Source organism: Adelges cooleyi, unplaced genomic scaffold, assembly GCF_023614345.1.
Source record: "Adelges cooleyi isolate 19-005CV unplaced genomic scaffold, UGA_ACOO_1.1 ACOO_flye_CR_arks_rails_tigmint_CR_PRNA_574, whole genome shotgun sequence".
In the NCBI taxonomy this organism is placed as follows: Eukaryota; Metazoa; Arthropoda; class Insecta; order Hemiptera; family Adelgidae; genus Adelges; species Adelges cooleyi.
In genome coordinates, this window is record NW_026096268.1 from 5,531,007 (window position 1) to 5,549,875 (window position 18,869).

Below are 18,869 nucleotides of genomic sequence, written 5' to 3' on the forward strand. Positions count from 1 at the left end.
TTGAACATGGCCGAACCACATAGTCAACCATTCATTGCGCTATTGGCGCACGTTCCACACACCTGACACTACAGTTTCAAAAAATGTTCTTTTCCCCATAATGACTCTTTTTTTTCATTTTATACTTCATTCTATGGTCTACCGACTCAGAGCACTTAAGCCTCGGTTCTCCTACGGCTCCATGCCTAAACTTCAACAAGTATTATCGAATGGTAATGCGGGTGTCGTTGAATCATAATTACCGGCATTTGATTTACAGTAAAAGTCTCGTATTCTATGTCATCCGCTTTAAGTACTGTGTCGCTGGATGGTTTTGTTTGTAATCCAGAAAATGTTTTTCGATAGAAAACCCTATCATTGTCTTGTAACACGCTTTGGATAGTCTCTTCGCTTGAGGTTTCGTCAAACATTGGCGAATGGATACGCCTATAAGGATGAACCATTCCACGACTAGCTATTGTTATCATCCTAAACGAGTCATTGTGCTTGAGAAGCGGTTGGTCGTTTGTTACAATATCATTAATGTCCAATTTGTCGGACAGCATCAAATCTTCTGAAGACAATCCTAAACAATAAAATACATCAAACATTTGTTGGATTAATGAAAAAAAACGGGCTGGTTTATTTTGCCAACTCTGGCTTGTTAATGCGGATGATTACTGTAAGTTTGCTATCATACTTCTGTCCTTTGGAGTGTCCTTTCTCGAGTTTTGATTAGAACTTGTTCCAGGGGTTCCTTCGGCGCTTTTGATAATTGACTCGAGTCTGCTCGATACAGTAGACCTAGACGACGGTTTACTTTGCTCGTCATCGTGGGTTGGTGAAGTCTGTTTGTTTTCTCGACGCGCTGCAGACCATTTGCGTAGCGCCGAACTTGGACTTAACTTGCTGGACATGGGAATTCTGGACACTTCAGTCTCCTTAGGTTCTGCTAAATGTCATACAGGTAACGTCATGTACTTGTACATGTTTTATGGACATTTTGGCGACAGGTTAGTCATTATCGTTTAAACCGTGTGACACCCAAGACGGTTCACGGCCTCGGTCTAACGGTAAGTTCTGTTTTTTCAGGGAGGTGATTAAAAAAAAAGTCGAGTACCTCGGGTACAACAAGAATACTTACTTGACAATTAGACGTTTTAAATACATTTTTTTATTCTACGATCTCGAGAAAATATACACCCAATTGGGAAGACTTAATTCAAGGTTTTTGGCCTTTCACATTAAGCGCTGTCGGCTGTTTCGCTGTACTTATACTATACGCGTTAAATACACGGCAAATCTATTGTTACCCTTTAGTATAGGTTTGGTCGATTTTTTCGGATGACATCTGACGGGCTCGATTTTTTTTAATGTAACCGAACACGTTTGTTTGTCGTGGGTTTTTTCATTAAAAACAGGACTTCCCGGCGAATACTTCATGGCTACGGCGTTGATGGTTAAAAACTTAGTCTTACGGACAAAATCCAGAGTAGATTTCAATACATATAATCATAGTACTGGCGTTACTATAGGCAACCGCATATCCGGGTAGGTAACTAACTCGTGTTTTGGACATGATCATTTTTTTACTATACCTACCAAACGAGCCGTCGGTAACACATTTAATATTACTATGTATATGAAAAATTCAACTTCCAACCATCGACGCATAATATTCGATTAATAATACTTTTTCAAAATAACTACTTCTGCTTTAGAATGTCGGAATATGATTTTGTTGATTTCTTCTATTTATTAATTTTCTTATTCTAGTGTTTAAAAATTAACGTTGTTGTCTCCTATCACAATATAAGTCCCCCCGGAGCACTACGCCGCCATTGGGATTTTGTTGTTGTTTTTTTTGTATGTTCAAATTACACACCCAACTAATTCCCGGCGGACTTGCTTTACAACATGTAATGTGTACAAAAAAAAACTTTATAATAATAGTAATAACCGCTAATGTTTATGTATGAACACATGTGTCCACGTTGTATGGGGTTGGGGCAACACGAGGGGTCAACGTGCAGGGGTTGACTTGTATATACATAATATATTGTACTTTACAGCGTTTATAAGCATATAAATTTACAATGCTGAAGCAACGGCAGCGTCAACATTTTTAAGAAATGTTGAAACTATATATTCTGTGCAGTACTCAAAAACTATCATAGAACCATTTGTGTGAACAATAATTATTTTTATAAAATATTGATAACGATGAGAAATAATAATACACGCAATTTGTTTTTTTTAAAGTATTTCTTTGTAATATTATATTATGTATATCGCCATCGCGAATCAAATGTATAAATATTACAGAATTTTACTATAATATATGTTTAATAATTATTATAAACAACATTATCACTGTACACATAATAATATAATAATAATATGATGGTTTGTATTATAATTATTCAAGTATAATATAATGTATACCTATTATAATTGTTTACATAACGAATAATGTACATTGGCATTTTTTATAATATAATAATAATATATATGTAGCAATGAAAAAAAATAAACAAAATCAGCCTTCTATAGCTTTCTAATGCGCTAAGAGTATATAACTACAAACATCTAATAAAAAATAAACCACAAACTTAATTCCATAAAGGATTATAATTTGTGTGTGTGTAAAACACACATAAGTACATAACGGTTGTATAAGTGATTAAATAATAATTATTATTTTGGGTAAAGATATTTTTACAGGTTTGGTCATTCGTTATAGTCCAGGACAATATTAGATAAATGTCGACTGAGTATAATTTTTGTATTAAGACATACACATTGAAGTTTTTTTCTGTTTGATGTGCAATTTCTCATTTGGTCTAAAACTATAGTGTTTAGGATATTCATTCGAACCTAATGCCTACACTGAACCAACTAAAATGTTTTGTAAAATTGCTATAATGAACATTTTTCATAACTACAGGAAAATATTTTTGGTACAACGGTCACAAATTATTAATTTAACAAAAAGAATTTACGCATAAGACAAAAAAGTCGTCGATGTTGAATGGTTTGTTTATACTTTATGATAAAATAGGGTTATCTTAAAATATTAATGGCTTTTTCGAGATACTGTTATCGTTAATACTAACTTATCATCAGGGTACATTAACCGGTATTTTTTTCTCTAAATTTAACTAGACAGGCCTACTTCAGTCCTTATCTGTTTGCTTCACATCAAAACTCCAATAGCCATGTCTAGGCCATGTCATGCGACCTTGGCGGTCGCTTAAAACACGTTTTTTCCTTTAATCCACTAATCATACTTTAATCTTTAATCTACTTGGGATAAACTATATTAATACAATAAATACAATAGTGTAATAATGTATCAAACTTTTATCATTAACATTAATAATAAAAATCGAATATTGTGTATGAGATCCAGATCAGCACGGTTGGGCTGCGGGCGGCCAAAGATGGGCATTACGACGGCGGGTGGTGCCCGATGGTGGAGTGATGGGCGCCGAGGTGGTGAAAGTAGGCGGCGGCGGCTGCGGCCGAATAGCTTTGGGTCTGGTAGTGGTGCGCGGCCGAGTAGGCGAGCGGGTGAAAGAAGGGCGGCCCGCCGCCGCCGGCCGACGGCCCGGACGACCCGGGCGGCGGCGGCACGGTCGGACTGTTGACGTCCAGCCCAGGGTTCTGCTTCTTCCACTTGGTCCGCCGGTTCTGGAACCATATCTTCACTTGGGTTTCGGTCAGCGACAGCGACAGCGCCAGGTTCAGTCGTTCGCACACCGACAGGTACCGGGTGGTCTTGAACTTGTTCTCGAGCGCCACCAGCTGTTCGTACGTGAACGCCGTCCGCGCCCGCCTCGGTTTGCCGCCACCGCCACCGCCGCCGTTCTTGGAACTACTTCCGCCGCCGCAGTGATCCGTTTTCGACTTCTTCGGTCCACCCGTCGACGAACTGCCGTCGGCGCTGCACTTGTCCCGGTCGTCGCTTACGTCGCTACCGCAGCCGTCGCCGCTTACGCTGATGTCGTCGTCGTCGTCGTCCATGTAATTCCGCGAACAGTCTTCGCCTGTCAAAACACAAACAAGACATATAAAATACATATTTATCGTATAGCTAACTGCGGAAAAGGAACAAGTCATAACATCTTATGTGGGCAAAGATAAAAGATAATATGGCTACAGTTTATCTGGATACAGATAATAGATAACTACTTTGTATGTAGTCTAATAACAAAATACTAATTGAATAATAATAAAAACAATATTTTTTTATTGTTAATTTAGTACTTAATGTTGTGTTGTAATATGCGTTTGTATATATATATTTTTTTTTTAGTTTTTCTGATAAATCTAGCTTATTTCCAACAACTATATCGAAAATAGTTCTTTTAACTCTATTAGAAAAATTCGTAAGCTTTCCACAAACATACAACAAAATCATGTCAATTATTGTCTCACCTTTTCTCCTGGATGAATAGCTCTTTCCGTTCCCCTAACCATGTTAAGACACGTCATGGCCCACCTCCAGCCAACTACACCTCAACCGATCTTCCACCTCCGGTAAGAAGTTATACAGAGGCCTACCCTTTACTGACTCTGTCCAGCGGGTCTGCCAACTTCTCACCGCCTCCAATTCCAGCTCCCTCACTTCCTCTACCGAGCCGTTCCTCCTACTTTTACTTTTCATTTTTAAAATAATGTTTGCACGAATGCCATTTTTTTATCAATTTTCAATAATACTAAATCATTTTTGATGATAGTAAAATAATAATAATTTGTTACGCATTCATCATGTCTCTTACAAAAGTTACTAGGTATACAGTTACAATTTATACCATTAATTAGCGATATAGTGAATACACGTAAAGACTGTAACGGAGTTTTTTTATGCTTAGTCCAATTAAGTCAATCAAAATAGCTAATATATTCATTTATCTTATCAAAAGTAAAATATAATATATCATACCCATAAATATAATATTATATTATACAACTAAATACCCTAAGTTATATATTATAGGTGTTTTTTTTCTTAGGCACTCAATTAGATTTTCTTTTGATGTTTCTTTGGAATCCAAGCACAATGCTAATGTATTTGCCACTTTAAACGACAATCAAAAACGATTCTATTCAATAATGGCATTTCCCTTGAAATCCAATTTCGATTTCTCCGAAAATTCATTACAAGTCCAACAGAACTGAATTAACTCGGTTTTCGGGAAATCATATTATTGTGTTAACTTGTTGGTGCATTACCGCGCTTTTGCCACAATACCGCGCTCTCATTATCGTCGTTGCTCATCAATATTATGTTGTATCGTTCGATCAACCGCAAGCACTTGAGTTCGGTTTCAAAGAATCACATAAATAAGACTTGAGGGCGGTATTCTATGCGGGGATTGTTGGCATAATATTAAAATTCAGTTACACGTTAGTTCATCTGTAATGTGTTATCACCATTAACCATCGTTAATTAACTACTTTTTATCAGTTTACGTTATTATTGTAAATGATGTGTACAGTATTTTCGGCACTATGATTTGGACCTACTGCATTGAGTTCACACCAATCAAAACCCGTTATTTGAAAATCTACTGTTTAACTACATGAAGTGCACTATCTGGGTTTTGCCTAATCTGTGCTTAAGCCGTGAGAGCTACCTATATGTTTATTCCCAGTACAAACGATTATGATGATATTATTATTATAACGACGCGATGGCGATACGGTTGAATGGACGATCATCAACGGCCGTCGTCAGGGTAACGCCATGGTGTCAAGACGTCCTCCTTTACCTGCGATAAATATTATTATGGTGTTTAACGAGGGTAAGGGTAGAGAGACGGGGCGGCGCTCCGAGCAATCCGTATAAATATGACGTTATTTTGCACGACTATATTATTATATTAATGTTTATCCACGAGACAAACTATATTAAATAGGTAAAGAGGGTCGGTCATGTTCGAAGGTCATCGTGGGGAAATTGAATTTTTTCCATCGCCTTCCGTCCTACCGGTTGGAAGGTATCGTAACAATTATTATTGTCGCCTCGGCGGTTTGAAAATATTATTATTATTATATATTTTTTTGTGTTTCTTCTTCACGGAATTAATGGCGGCGGCAAGTCGGATATTATATTATTCCGTGTGTAGGTAAACACAATTATTATTATTATATTATCCCCAACATGGAGGGGGACCCGGTAGCCATGGAGACGTTATCGCTTGTTTACACAGTCTCTTTTGTTTTTCCCGGTTGGTTATATTTATAAAGTAACAATAATAATATTATGTCCTCTAACCGACGACGTTACTTTTACACGGTATAGCCTTTTTCGAAAAACACATCGCCAAATTCGCCCCTTTACCCCCTCCCCTACATACCACCATCGACCTTTGCCCGTGCCAAGTTGGTACATACAACGGCGAAACGCACATTTTAAAATCAAAAGCCTCGTCCGGCCGGGTAATTGAAATAATAACTATAGGTGGTACTATTAGGTCGTAGGAGGTCTTATGATATAGCAAGCTTGAGCGTGTGAGGACGATATTAATTTGATTGTACAACGGTAAAGTGTGGAAACCACAAAGTCCACAATAATATTATACCCGAATGAATGCTCACAAGAATGGCGTTTGAAACCCATTGCTTATTGATTTTATGTCGAGTCAATAACAGCAGCGGTTTTTCCGACAATAAACAATATTGCAAAAGTAATAATTGTTGACTTAAGGTCAGTACAAGTACAACCGTTTCGAAACATGAGTCACGGTCTTATTTTTTGCCCGGTAGTTGTAAAAATAAACAAAACCGTTTGGAGATTTGTATTGTTTTACAAGAATCCGTCGACAGTGCGCTTATACGGTGTACCTACTATAAAATGTATTCAACTATAAAAACGACCATATTGATATTGTATTATGTACATTGAGTCTGAGGCTAAATGGACCAGTCTAGATTTTTTGACAAAACGAGCTGGTATCTAATTTTAGTATAAAATTTACAAACAATTATTATTTAATATGCTTAACGTAGCCCAAAGAACAAAAAAATGTAACCCTCTCTACCATACACCAAAACCTTTTAATAATTTTAAAATGCCAATAATATGTCTTTAATATGTCATAGCAACGTTTTAGGTGTGAAATTTAATGTTTCAAAAATTGTATGGGAAATATTCGCAATACTTAAATCGTACTAATAGTATATAAGTAATATTTTTTAAATATAATTTTTTTAAGCCATTTGAATTTCGCGCCAAACCGTCTTTTAAAACACATTGAAAACATGTAAGTCTTATTTTTGCCAATGTAAGGCGACTTGCTCGCAAAAAATTACTTTGTTGACCGGTAACGGTCTATAAAAAGATTACAAACGCGTTTCTTTGTTTAAGGTGTATTTTTAGTGAAAGAAAAATTAAGGTCGACCATGACACAAGTAAAACAAGCATAAATCCAACCTAGCGGCGCGACGTCAATTAATTGATTATTATACTTCAACACAATAAAAGCTTTACTAGAGACGCAATATACTTGGTCCGACTCCATTGCACTGGTGACTAAATATATACATATTATTATTATACTTGGGTTTAAATACACTTTGTGCTGGTGACGGACCATATAATTATACTAATGTTGTTTTCGCCGTGCATTGTGCACATAAACACATTACACAATCGAATGTATTTTAAAAAAATTATAATTGGCCACGACAACGACAATATTTGCTCATGCAAATGTACACCGGATGAATTTGTTGATATTTAATAGTATTAAAATGTAACTGTAAAAAAAGCCGTTTTAGTGAAATCACTATAGCGCATGCATGATTATAAACAAAATTAGTGCTACATTTATTTTTATATAAACAAGTCGCTTAGTAAAAAAATTAGTGTAGCAATTATGAAAAGCGCTAATTTGAAGTTTAGATCCCTGATCTCCACCAACAATCAGATTCCGAGTCCAGGAAATTTTAAGATTATTCACCATGGACATATGCCACTATACTGATCACCGGAAATCTATCAAAGTTTTTGACGATTATTTTACTGTCATATTACACTATACAACGGTATGAGTGGGTATAGGTAATACTGCCAGATTCGGGATTACCCTATGGCTGTATTGGAGTTTCTGGCGTCGATGATAATGATAAATAATAATAGTTTCGGCGGCCTTTGGTTATTGTGCCGCTTGGGGTATTGTTCGCGGATCGCTCGCAGTATAAAAGGGCCAGAGCTTTTTATGGGACAATCGTATAACACGGTCCGGGGATCAGCGGCGGCTTAACTTTCAATTGCGCTTTGATAGCGCGCAAAGCTTATCTCGCCCACATAATAATAATAATAATATAAATACCGCTAACCCGGCCGTTTCGCCCACCCCTTATCCCGCACCTCCCCGGTGGTGCAATATAGCGGCCCTTCCCCCCTTCGATTCCGCGTGCTTTCTCGAGCCACTCTACCGACGACGGCAATTAATTTCACGGCCTGTAATTTGGATTTTATACACATTATATGTATATTATATATTACACACACCAGCTCTACATACTCTGCCCGTCTCTTCTATCGCATCACTTACACCTTCCACACATACATACTTCCTGGCGCACTATCCGTTTACAATAATTTCCCGTCTTAATAACAACATAAACGATAAAAACAACTCGAGCGGTGTGTGTGTGTGTGTATCTAAGAGGAAATAATAGTATACCTTCACACTTGCTATGGTTACAATAATATGCCAATACGATAATAATAATAATACAATATAATACACACGACGATGCGTTATCGCGTCACGCTTGGACAATTTATGCTAATACGGATAAAGCAATTATTATAACAGTAATAGTGATTATTGCATTATATTATCACTTTAAACGGATCAACGATGAAATCTTTATTTCCTTCGTTACCCGTACAGGGTACAGTCATCACCTACAAACAGACTAGCTAATATTATACTATATCGTTGTGAATTATTTAACATGGACTTGTAAAATAATATATTTTCAAATAAAGAGTTTTGATTGCTTTAAACTCAATGCAGTAGGGCCAAATTATAGTGCCGAAAATATTGTACACACTATTTACAATAATAACGTAAACTGATAAGAAATACTGTTAATAAGTATAGTTGATTGAGTATGGTTGAAGGTGATAACTGATAACATTACAAATGTGCGATCAAATTATTTTGACCACAATATCAAACAGAAGGATAATTTACTTTTATTTTTTGGTCACACTGACCTGAGATTATTAAATTATGTGTACTTTTCTTGATTTTTGTGGAGTGCGCTATCTGGTTTTATTTAATCGGTGGTTTTAGCCGGTAAAAATGGTACACAAACAACTGATTTCGTACAATTTTACATTGTAAATGCCTATTGTATTTAATTAAATTATAAGATCTCCGTTGAATACAATTATTCAGAGGCTCGATTAGGAGTAAATTTAATTCACGGGGTTCGACTGTGTATATCTTTCGGCATACAAACCGTGGGTATAAACGTTTACCGGACCTGTATGTTCAAAAGGAAATATAAAAGTGGGTTTCTCCTCAAACCCACCAACAACCGTAATTATGTTTACCTATTCCAAAGGTAGGTTATGTTTATTTATAAAGATTCTATTCGTTATATTCGAACAACAAGGTGAAAATGATACATTATATAACAATTAAGTTCAACTGAACAAAAGTGTTTAAAATAAGAAGAATTCAGTATCGAAATATTATAATATTTTTTAATCCTTAAATACTTTGGAAAAATATCTAAGTACAACTTTTGCATTTTTTCTATTTTCAACGGTAAAGCGCTGCTTTGGCAATCTTTATTATTTCATAATTTTTTTTTTGACACTAGTAACATCTCAGACAGCAAAGTATAAAATGTATATTATACATTTTATACATTTTTAGACTATTACATACAAGTGGTACAAGGTTGTAAACCCTTATTAAGCACTGTAAAAGACAAGTACATTCATCGTAAATTTATTTTTTTGGACTTGGGTGCAAAACTATAAACTTATGAGAGGTATTTAATGATTTTCCGCGTTGATGAACACACCGCCAGTTGGAATCGCTTATAGGACTCGGCGCTAATGTATGAATGCATTATTTAGGTACAGTAACAATAATTATTATTTATTATTATGAGTGTACAAAACGGATCTCGTTTATAATTATTATGGTCGAACACAGGCGGTTTCTTTCATCTGTTCCCGCTGTGTATATTATGATATAAATGAACCCGTGTAAATGTTAGTGATACAGGGCGACGGTGTGTGAGTGTGTACAAACGAGACACCGCGGTTTTGTGTAACGGCCAAACGTCTTAATTAACTAGGATGTTGATGTAAACATGTCGCTGGAGACATGCAACTGTGAGATTTTTCAAGTCGGGCAGATCACCCGGGGACGGACGTGAACCTTTCTTATTATTATAAGTGTTCGAGACGTTTTAATAAGAGGCCGACGTCCGAACCGAACACGTGTAAAAAAAAAAAAAATAATAATAATATTATCGCCAAAAAGGCTTTCGGCCAAAACAGCTTTTCTTCTTTGGTTATAAGGGCCACAATTATTATTTTACTATCGATTCGAGTGATTCTTGAGCTATGTATAGGTACTGCGTTCATCGTGGCGGACACAACAAAATAATATGTGGTCGGCTAATAATCCAAACCGGAATAGGTTAATATAATTTTACTATTTTCTCGTTTAAAATAATATGTTTTTGTAATCAACACACAGGTGTAAAAAGCATAATAGTATTTGTATTTTAAAATTGTTTTCTTTTATTTGCGGTTTCACCATTTTCTTGTTCAGAATTTCTTTTTAGGTATCAATAGGCCCCCATTACTGATCCGCTCTATATGAATTTTTTTTTGATATTGCAGATTTTATTGCAGTTTTGGTGGGTTAGCGGTGCGGTTAAGTTGTATAACATATATTATTATGTTTTATATAATATGACGCATTTACAACGGCGTCCGGCCGGCATCTGCTTTACAGCTATGACAATTTAAAAGCTATATGCGAGTGTTGCGCTAAAATAATTTCGGTCGGGCCGCGGCAAAACCGTTTTTCTGAAGATTGCGAACCGACAAATAGGAACTTAAATCGGACCCGGGTGTAAGCAATATAAAATAATGGCGGCGGCCGGGCTTATATAAATATATATATAGAGCGCAAACGACGGGGTTTCACAAATCCCAAGTCTTATCCCGTTTGTCCGTGGGCTTAGTGGGGAGGAAGGGATGGACGCGGCGGAAGGGCAAAACGTTAACTGACGTTTAAAAGACGCCAATAAAATCGCCGAGGGTCTTAAACCACTGTTGTCAAAACAGTAAAGTGCTTAAGGGAATTTAAATGGAAAATTAAAACCGAATTACCGCGCGCGCCCCCGTGCTTACAGGCTTTTTCTGTTAGCCGGGGATTCGAAAATAATAATCAGCAAACCGGGGGTGGGCGGGGGGATGGGGGGGAGGCTTGCGGAGACGGTTCAGATTTCTATACGGTCCGTGCAAAGGGTCAGGCTGTGTGTAATTGGTAAATGTGTGCAGTCAAAATACCGTCTCGGTTCCGTACGACGCGCGGTCGAGTTGAAAATCAGAATATTCACCGCGTGTATAGAATAAGCGTTTTACTTAAATACATACACGGTCAAATAATAAATAAATAATAATTACTTAAAAAGTTACAAAAGCAATTGGGAAAATTACTATGATTGCTTGACCGAAGTGCCGAGTACACGCAATATCGTTTTTCGGTTCAACCATTTCAATTAATTTTTTCTCGAAAATCAGATTAAAAACTTTATTTCTTCCTGTTGTTTCCCCTCGAAACAGATAAAGAAATAGAGGATTTTCTCGTTTTTTTTTTTTTACCAGCGCCATTTATACTTAAACGGGAATTAACATCGAGCCCTTAAGAGCTGTTATTTAACTTTCTAAGTTTTGAACTCGCAAACTTTTTAACAATTTGTTCGTTCGTTATACCGGACCAATGTTAATTATTTTATTATAAATTAAATTCATTAAGGATTCGTTTTTTTCTTACTTCAATTATCGTAAGCTTTTCTGAACAAAAAAATAATAATAAAATGATCTAAAGTGTACGAAATTGATTATATTTATTATTATTATGATCTATTTAAATTGTGGAGTTATTGAAAAGATTCGAATACCTACCATTATGAGGTTGTTGCTTAGATGTTTTTATTGATATAATAGGTGTGATAGTTGAGTGTTGACAGTCCTCAATCGTAATACTGTAAATATACTATTTATATTTTTAAGTTATTAAATCATATAGCATCTTTAATTTTTTTCTGACTGCGGAAGAAGAAGGTTAATTTGGTGTATTATTTATTTAATTAGCATTTGAAACACATACAAATTAGAGAGCAAAAATGATTTACACTGCGCTAGACGCTTTTTTTGTTTTTTAATTTTTTATATTTTGTGTTGTTGAGAAAAACTATGCCCTGTTGGAAATTAATATATTTGGAAATTATGGTTTTTATTAGATTCTTTATTATACATTTAAATATTGAAATTTTTTGAAATTTTTTTTTTACAGAACTTATGAGGAGAAACTGTTAATCATATTACATCCCTTCTATTATAAGTGTATTATAAATTATACTAAGAACAATATTTTTGTGACAATGAACGACCATAAATATAAATATTTAAGTTGCAAACGTAATGCTGGGCCTAAATGGTCCGATAAGCAATTCTGTGACATAAATAATTGTCCATTGCGAGCACTAAAATTTACTATTCAATTTTAATACAATGATAATTGTCGATCAAACTTACCGGCAACAGAAATGTCCGGGTAGTCGACACGTGGCCTCCATCTGGGTATGATTGGCGTCGATAGTTTCCTGGTGAACTTGTTCGGGTCGAGTATGTTTTCCACGGAAAAGGCCAAGCCCTTGTTGGGTACTTGTTGGGTGCCGAAATGCTGCGAACCCAGTGGCCCGACGCCCAGTTCGGCCGGAGCCGTTGTGGACGCGAGGCCGGCCATGGCGGGGTTGTGCTCGTGCAACCGGTTGTTGGTCAAATCCACCGGGTCCTCGTCCACGTTCAGCACGTAGTCATCGTCCGAGCTCAGCCTGTCCTCGGCCGGTGCCACGTGCGGCGTGGACGACGCGACGGCCGATTCGTCGCTGGCCGCCGGCGACAATAATTGCTGCAAGGACGGTGGCCGAGACGGCGGCGCCGCGACTTCGGGTTCTACGTCGGCCGCTATTGTCGCGGCGCAGACGGCGGGTTTTGAGAACGGACTGGCCGAATGGTGGCGGATGCCGTTCAGCCTGTTCTCGTCCCCGTAACCCGCCGCGTTAACGCTACCGCTGGTGTTGTTGTTGTTATTGTTATTGTTGTTGTTGTTGTTCTGAATCAATCGCTGCATCATCATCATAGTCATCATTGCACTGACGCGTATTTATATTTTTTATATTATATTGTATATTTTAATATTGGTATTGTCATTGTTCGGGAGACGGAAAAACGCATAGGTACGACGCACGGGAAAATAATTCGTTTTGGAGCGATCACGACCACGGCGTTCGTATGGCGATAACGATCGGCAGCACGTGAGTAAAAGGCGTCGCGCGGCAGCCGGTGTTCGGGACTGGTGTGCCGCCGAAACAGCATCCGCGGTGCGAAGGGACCGCGCGCTGGGCGTGCACCGGACGATTGGTCGGCGGCCGATTTGGAGGCGTGGCCGAGGGAGTTTTTTTTTTTTCAACCGTGTCCGTTGACGTTCGGCGTAACGCTATTACCGCGGCCGGGCGTTGATCAACAATCGGCCCGTCCCGTGCCTTCCCCTCGCCGACTATACGCGCGCATCCCTTCCCCTCGCGGTCCGGCCGTGACGCCCGATCGTTTAACCGCGCGCGAACACACCGACCACCGCACCGGTCCTATCTCACTCTACCTCGAAATGCTTGTGCAGCAGATAAAGATAATTGAGCCGACCTTAATTTCGCACGTTTACTTAAACCCGGTCATATAATAATCATTAGCCGGTTTTCGCCAGCAAACCGCCGCCGCTGCCGCTATACCGCACCGGTCAATAAATCACCGCCGCAAGCGACACCGGATTTTTACATAATATATTATTGGACAGCTCGTTTCGGGTGTAAAAAAAAAAAGGGAAAAAATGTCTTCCCTTTTTCGGGAATTCATATAACATTTTATTTTTAGCTTCGAGATAGCGTGTACAATAATTATTGTTACTACAATGATGTGTTTTTTTTTTAAAAAATACAAATTATTGTTACTACAATGATGTGTTTTTTTTTTTAAAAATACAATTTTTTAACGGGAAAAAATACTTAGTTGGTCCAATAAAAATATGATTCATATATATTATGATTGTTTAGTTGGGTCAACTATTTATTTAGTTATTCCGACTAGAAATTTGTTGTAGGTAACCATAATTTTTAAACCTAAAAAATATCAAATAGTACGAATTTCGATAACAAACACATTTGACATTTAATTATTTGTATTTGATCGAAGAGTTATTTCAAAGTGTTTTAATAGCATTCAATTCCCGAATATGCCACCACTTTTAATTTGATTTCTTCCTTAAAAAATACTAGGCCTAATACAAATATATTTTACCAGACATCTAAGAGTAATTAACTGTATAATACCGCTTATTCACGTTTTCATTAAGACGCACAATATTTAAACATCCTAAGTAATTGCGAATGGCACAACATTTTAGTAGATTCGTTATCTAACACAAAAGTTTGAATTCTACGATATTTGGATTAACATAGATAATTTCAAAAATAGTTAAAATTTGGTCTTACATTTAGGTACCTATTATATATATATATAACGTAAGGCGTTGCTCGGCAAACGCGTCAAACAAACACCGGAACCACACATATTTTTTAAACGTTTTTTTTTGTTTTAAATTTTACTGTCGTTATATTTTATAACCTGACCTAACCGGTAGTTGGTTATTATTATTGATATAGCGAAAAATTACTAGTATACACATTAAAAATTCGCCAATTGTATTTTAGCGTCATGTCTGCCGGTCAAAACTTCGGGGAAGGCAAGTCGGCACCTCTAATCGAAGTGTCGACCATCTTTTCAAAAAAGTCTAACGATTCCGATTCCACGATATCGTACAAGAGCTGCGGGGCTCTTGATGACGTCTACTATGATGGTCGTCCATCGGTCAAAGCGTTAGCGCGAAAGATCAACGAAAATTACAAGTCTTCGGAAGTTTTTGGATCTTCCAAAATGAGCAAAGAAAATAATTATTGCGGTCATAGCGGCGACAGGGCCGAGTCCAAAATTCTGTCGGATACTGACGGCGATTTTGTAAGCCAATTGCGGTATATAATAATAATATAATAGCATTATAGTACAAACAACGTTAACATATGTTATTATTATAATGTAACATCACTTGGGCAAATATACGACTTGTGGTCCCTGATTTTTACATGTACAACGCGAAACGTTCGCACTTTCATAATATAAGCCATTGCAATAATATTATACAATGTTAAGTATAACATACATTTTATAGTACTTTAAAATCTTAGCACCGTTCACTTTGCAGAGTCCGTCTTCAGAGCGATAGTCACAGTTACAACCGTTTATTCTCGACCAAGTGGTGTCATAATATTATTGTTTTTAGTTAATTGCTCTTTTTATCCGTTTACGGCTGTTGTGCTCTTATGGCATTCTTTGCATTTTGCTCTTCCCTTTTTACATCCGCAATTTTCAGTTATTTCCACAACAACAGCTGTTTCTATTCTTTGGCGTTGATCGGTTGGTTTGATTTGTGTTGAACTTTGAGTGTTGAGTGGATTATGGAAAAGTAAGAGCTAACACAAGTTGTGACCAACCCTGATCGTATCCTCTTTCAGCTAGTACTTAAAGTATGTACATTATAGCTTTTACAATGATTTCCATTGGGTTTTTTGTTGTGCTCCTACTATCAGCTACAGAATCTCACAGGAGCGTTTATTTAAAAGCGATTTCATCGCATTCAGTTATACCTAGTAATCATTTATGTAGACCTGACATATCCCCCTGCCCCTATACGTCCCAACCCCGCTAAACTGGATTTTTTTTTTCTCAGGTTAAACGCTGTGTTGAGGATCGGTCGTCTGCGGTGAACGGTCGCCTTGACGCCAACGACTCGGATAAAAACATAACTCTGTGGGAACAGCAAAAGAGCGACGTGATAAAGTTGGACTCGAGGGACGATCCGGTATGGCAGAGGATAGTAGACGTTGTTCAGGCCAACAGGATCTACTACCGTTGCCTGACAAGCATAGCGGACGCGGGAAAGTTCCAGAAAGTCGGCGACGTGGCCAAGTACGCCAGTTCGGTGCTAGAGAGCTTGGGGCAGGTGGTTTGCGAGGAAGGGGATTGGACGCAAGACTGGGTGGACGGTTGTTGTGCAGGACAAGTTAGCGACGGTCAATCAAAGGGCGGACTCACGCTGGAGAAAAGGCCGTCTTACGGTGCTAATTCCTACAGAATAGAGTATGCCGAAGACGAATTGAAAAACATCAGAAACACCGTGAAAAAGCTGGAAATCCGGGTGGCGGTGCTGCAGAGGGACAAGAGAGACTTGCTGAACATACTCGAGGGGTACGAGACCGAAAACGCGAACAAACTGTCATTGGGAAAACGTCTCAAGGCCGAACAGAGCAAGAACGACGAGCTCCGTGCAATGATATCGTCGGTTTACGACGAGAAAATCCGTTCCTTGAAACATGGCTGGTCATTGTATTGAAATCTTACCAAAAATATGTCATCGTTGCACGTTTTTTTATGGTCTAGTGATTATAATATCAATGGAACTGTTTGTTATATCCCTATAAAATGTAATATAAAAAGTTACTATATAGGAATAATATAGTTCCGTTAACAAGAAAATAACGATTCTAATACTATGATACTATGTAATTAAAAATGTAATTATTACATTTTTTGTAAGTATATCAAAATTATTATTAACTTTCTTAAACTAGAATAATACTGTAAATACACAAACACTTGTTCAGCATAAAGGTATTATACTATTGCATAATATTGCCTATACGTCACGATGTACGTTGGATTAGGGTTTATTATATTATTATTGTTAGGATATCCATACTCGCAATACTATCATACCGAGTTATTTATTTACCCTTCTAGCAATTTAACTTCTAATCGACACTATTTGTGTTTATCGCGCCGTAACGCCTTTGGAATCACGGTGCCAGATGGTCGGACCCAATTAAAAACATTTCAAAGCTCTCTCTGATCGTTTGCCACATCAAGTCTAAATAAAACATTCGATTCCGTATCATTAACGCCACCGTTTCTCGATTATAATACATATTATATTCAAATATATATATATAGTTTTTTTTTTGCGTCCAATTCGACGAGCAGGTTTTTATTGTTGTACGATACGCGACCACCCTCAGCGTATAATATTATTATACACACGACTCTGTGCGGATAACATTATACAATATATTATTATGAAGGGAAATTAGATTTATTTTTAAGTCAACACAAGGGACCAGTATTGTTTGATAATGGTCCGCTGGGGGATATTCTTTTATAACCGCAGTAAAACACCCTAAAGTGTTGACATAATGCCCCGGGACGGGAACTGCCCGAGGGGGGGGGGGGTGGCGAGAGGGAAGGGATAGACGTCGACTTACTGTAATCGGAGGACGTGGTGGAAACAGGGAGTGGTGCGCATGCATGATAGACCGCTTTTTAAACTGGCGTATAATAATATAATATATAAATGCGGATGCGAATGTTGTCGAACAAGTGTTTGGAGAAATCCTTTCGGTTGGCGGGGGTGGGGGGGTTACACGGTTCCCATATTGGAAAGGGATATAGGCTACATGCCGAGGAGAGATTTAATGTGGACCGTGAAATTAACGTTTGGCCGTCGACCGCGGGGTCGATCGTTAGACAATAAGTTTAAGTATATAGATCTATACGTCATATCGTATACATTGGGCTGCCGATTCTGAAGCAATCCGGCTCAAGTAATCCAAACAATGAACACCGTTGCGATACGCCGATAACTGCAACAATGAAAAGATAATTATAACGTTACAGTATAACCGGGGACCATTGCGAGCGCCGAAGTTCATAGCGATAGGGGTAGAAGCCGCATAGAAGGACCGTGAGAGGGTTATTATAAAATAAACGCTAAAGTATTTAACGATAAAAATGAATGAATTTCTGCACGTGACTTCGAGGTTTTTCAACCACACACCGCACTCTTCACGATTGTCTGGAACCATCAATATAAAACAAATAAATTGTTCATACACTTCATGACCTAGCAGAGAGTAAAAAGTGGCCACAGTTTGGTATAAACAGTTTGTTGGTATATTGAGGTAGTTACATGAATATGAATTTGAAAGCGATTAAAACACAGTCAACCGCGCAATCCGTACACAAATAATTAGAAGGCCAGCTCTCAATTTCATTGGAATAAATATAAGTTATGATTAAAATTGTCTAACTTAGTTTGTCTATAAAAAAAAAAATACCTGTCTTACGCGTTTCACCAATGGAAGAATGTCGTCATACTGAGCAGAGATGAACGGTTATGAGTCATAACTTATGACACAACCGGAGAGTGATGGTTGGAGAAAGAACGATGACCCATGAAGTGACAAATATCTGAAATGTAACAGTAACAGCTTGTTATTGAACGCTAATTTGACACGAGTTTGTTTCCTTGTTCGTGTCAAAATGGGGTTATTAATCGAACGGAGTATGACTTCAAGAAAAATATATCAAAATAATTTGTCTTTTACAATATCTCACTAAGAGGAAAAAAATACAATGGTTAAGCGTAGCCTACAAGAATTAT

General features: G+C 37.6%; 1 protein-coding gene across 1 annotated transcript; it reads right to left on the reverse strand.

The window, feature by feature from the left end:
• Window positions 1-2,527: 2,527 nt before the first annotated feature.
• On the reverse strand, window positions 2,528-13,606 carry LOC126843107 (homeobox protein slou). Its single transcript, XM_050580430.1, has 2 exons — window positions 12,800-13,606; window positions 2,528-4,028 (listed from the first exon to the last, which is right to left on the reverse strand). The coding sequence occupies exons 1-2, from the start codon at window positions 13,413-13,415 to the stop codon at window positions 3,430-3,432; spliced, it is 1,215 nt and encodes a 404-aa protein (XP_050436387.1). The 5' UTR covers window positions 13,416-13,606; the 3' UTR covers window positions 2,528-3,429.
• Between the last annotated feature and the right edge of the window lie 5,263 nt (window positions 13,607-18,869).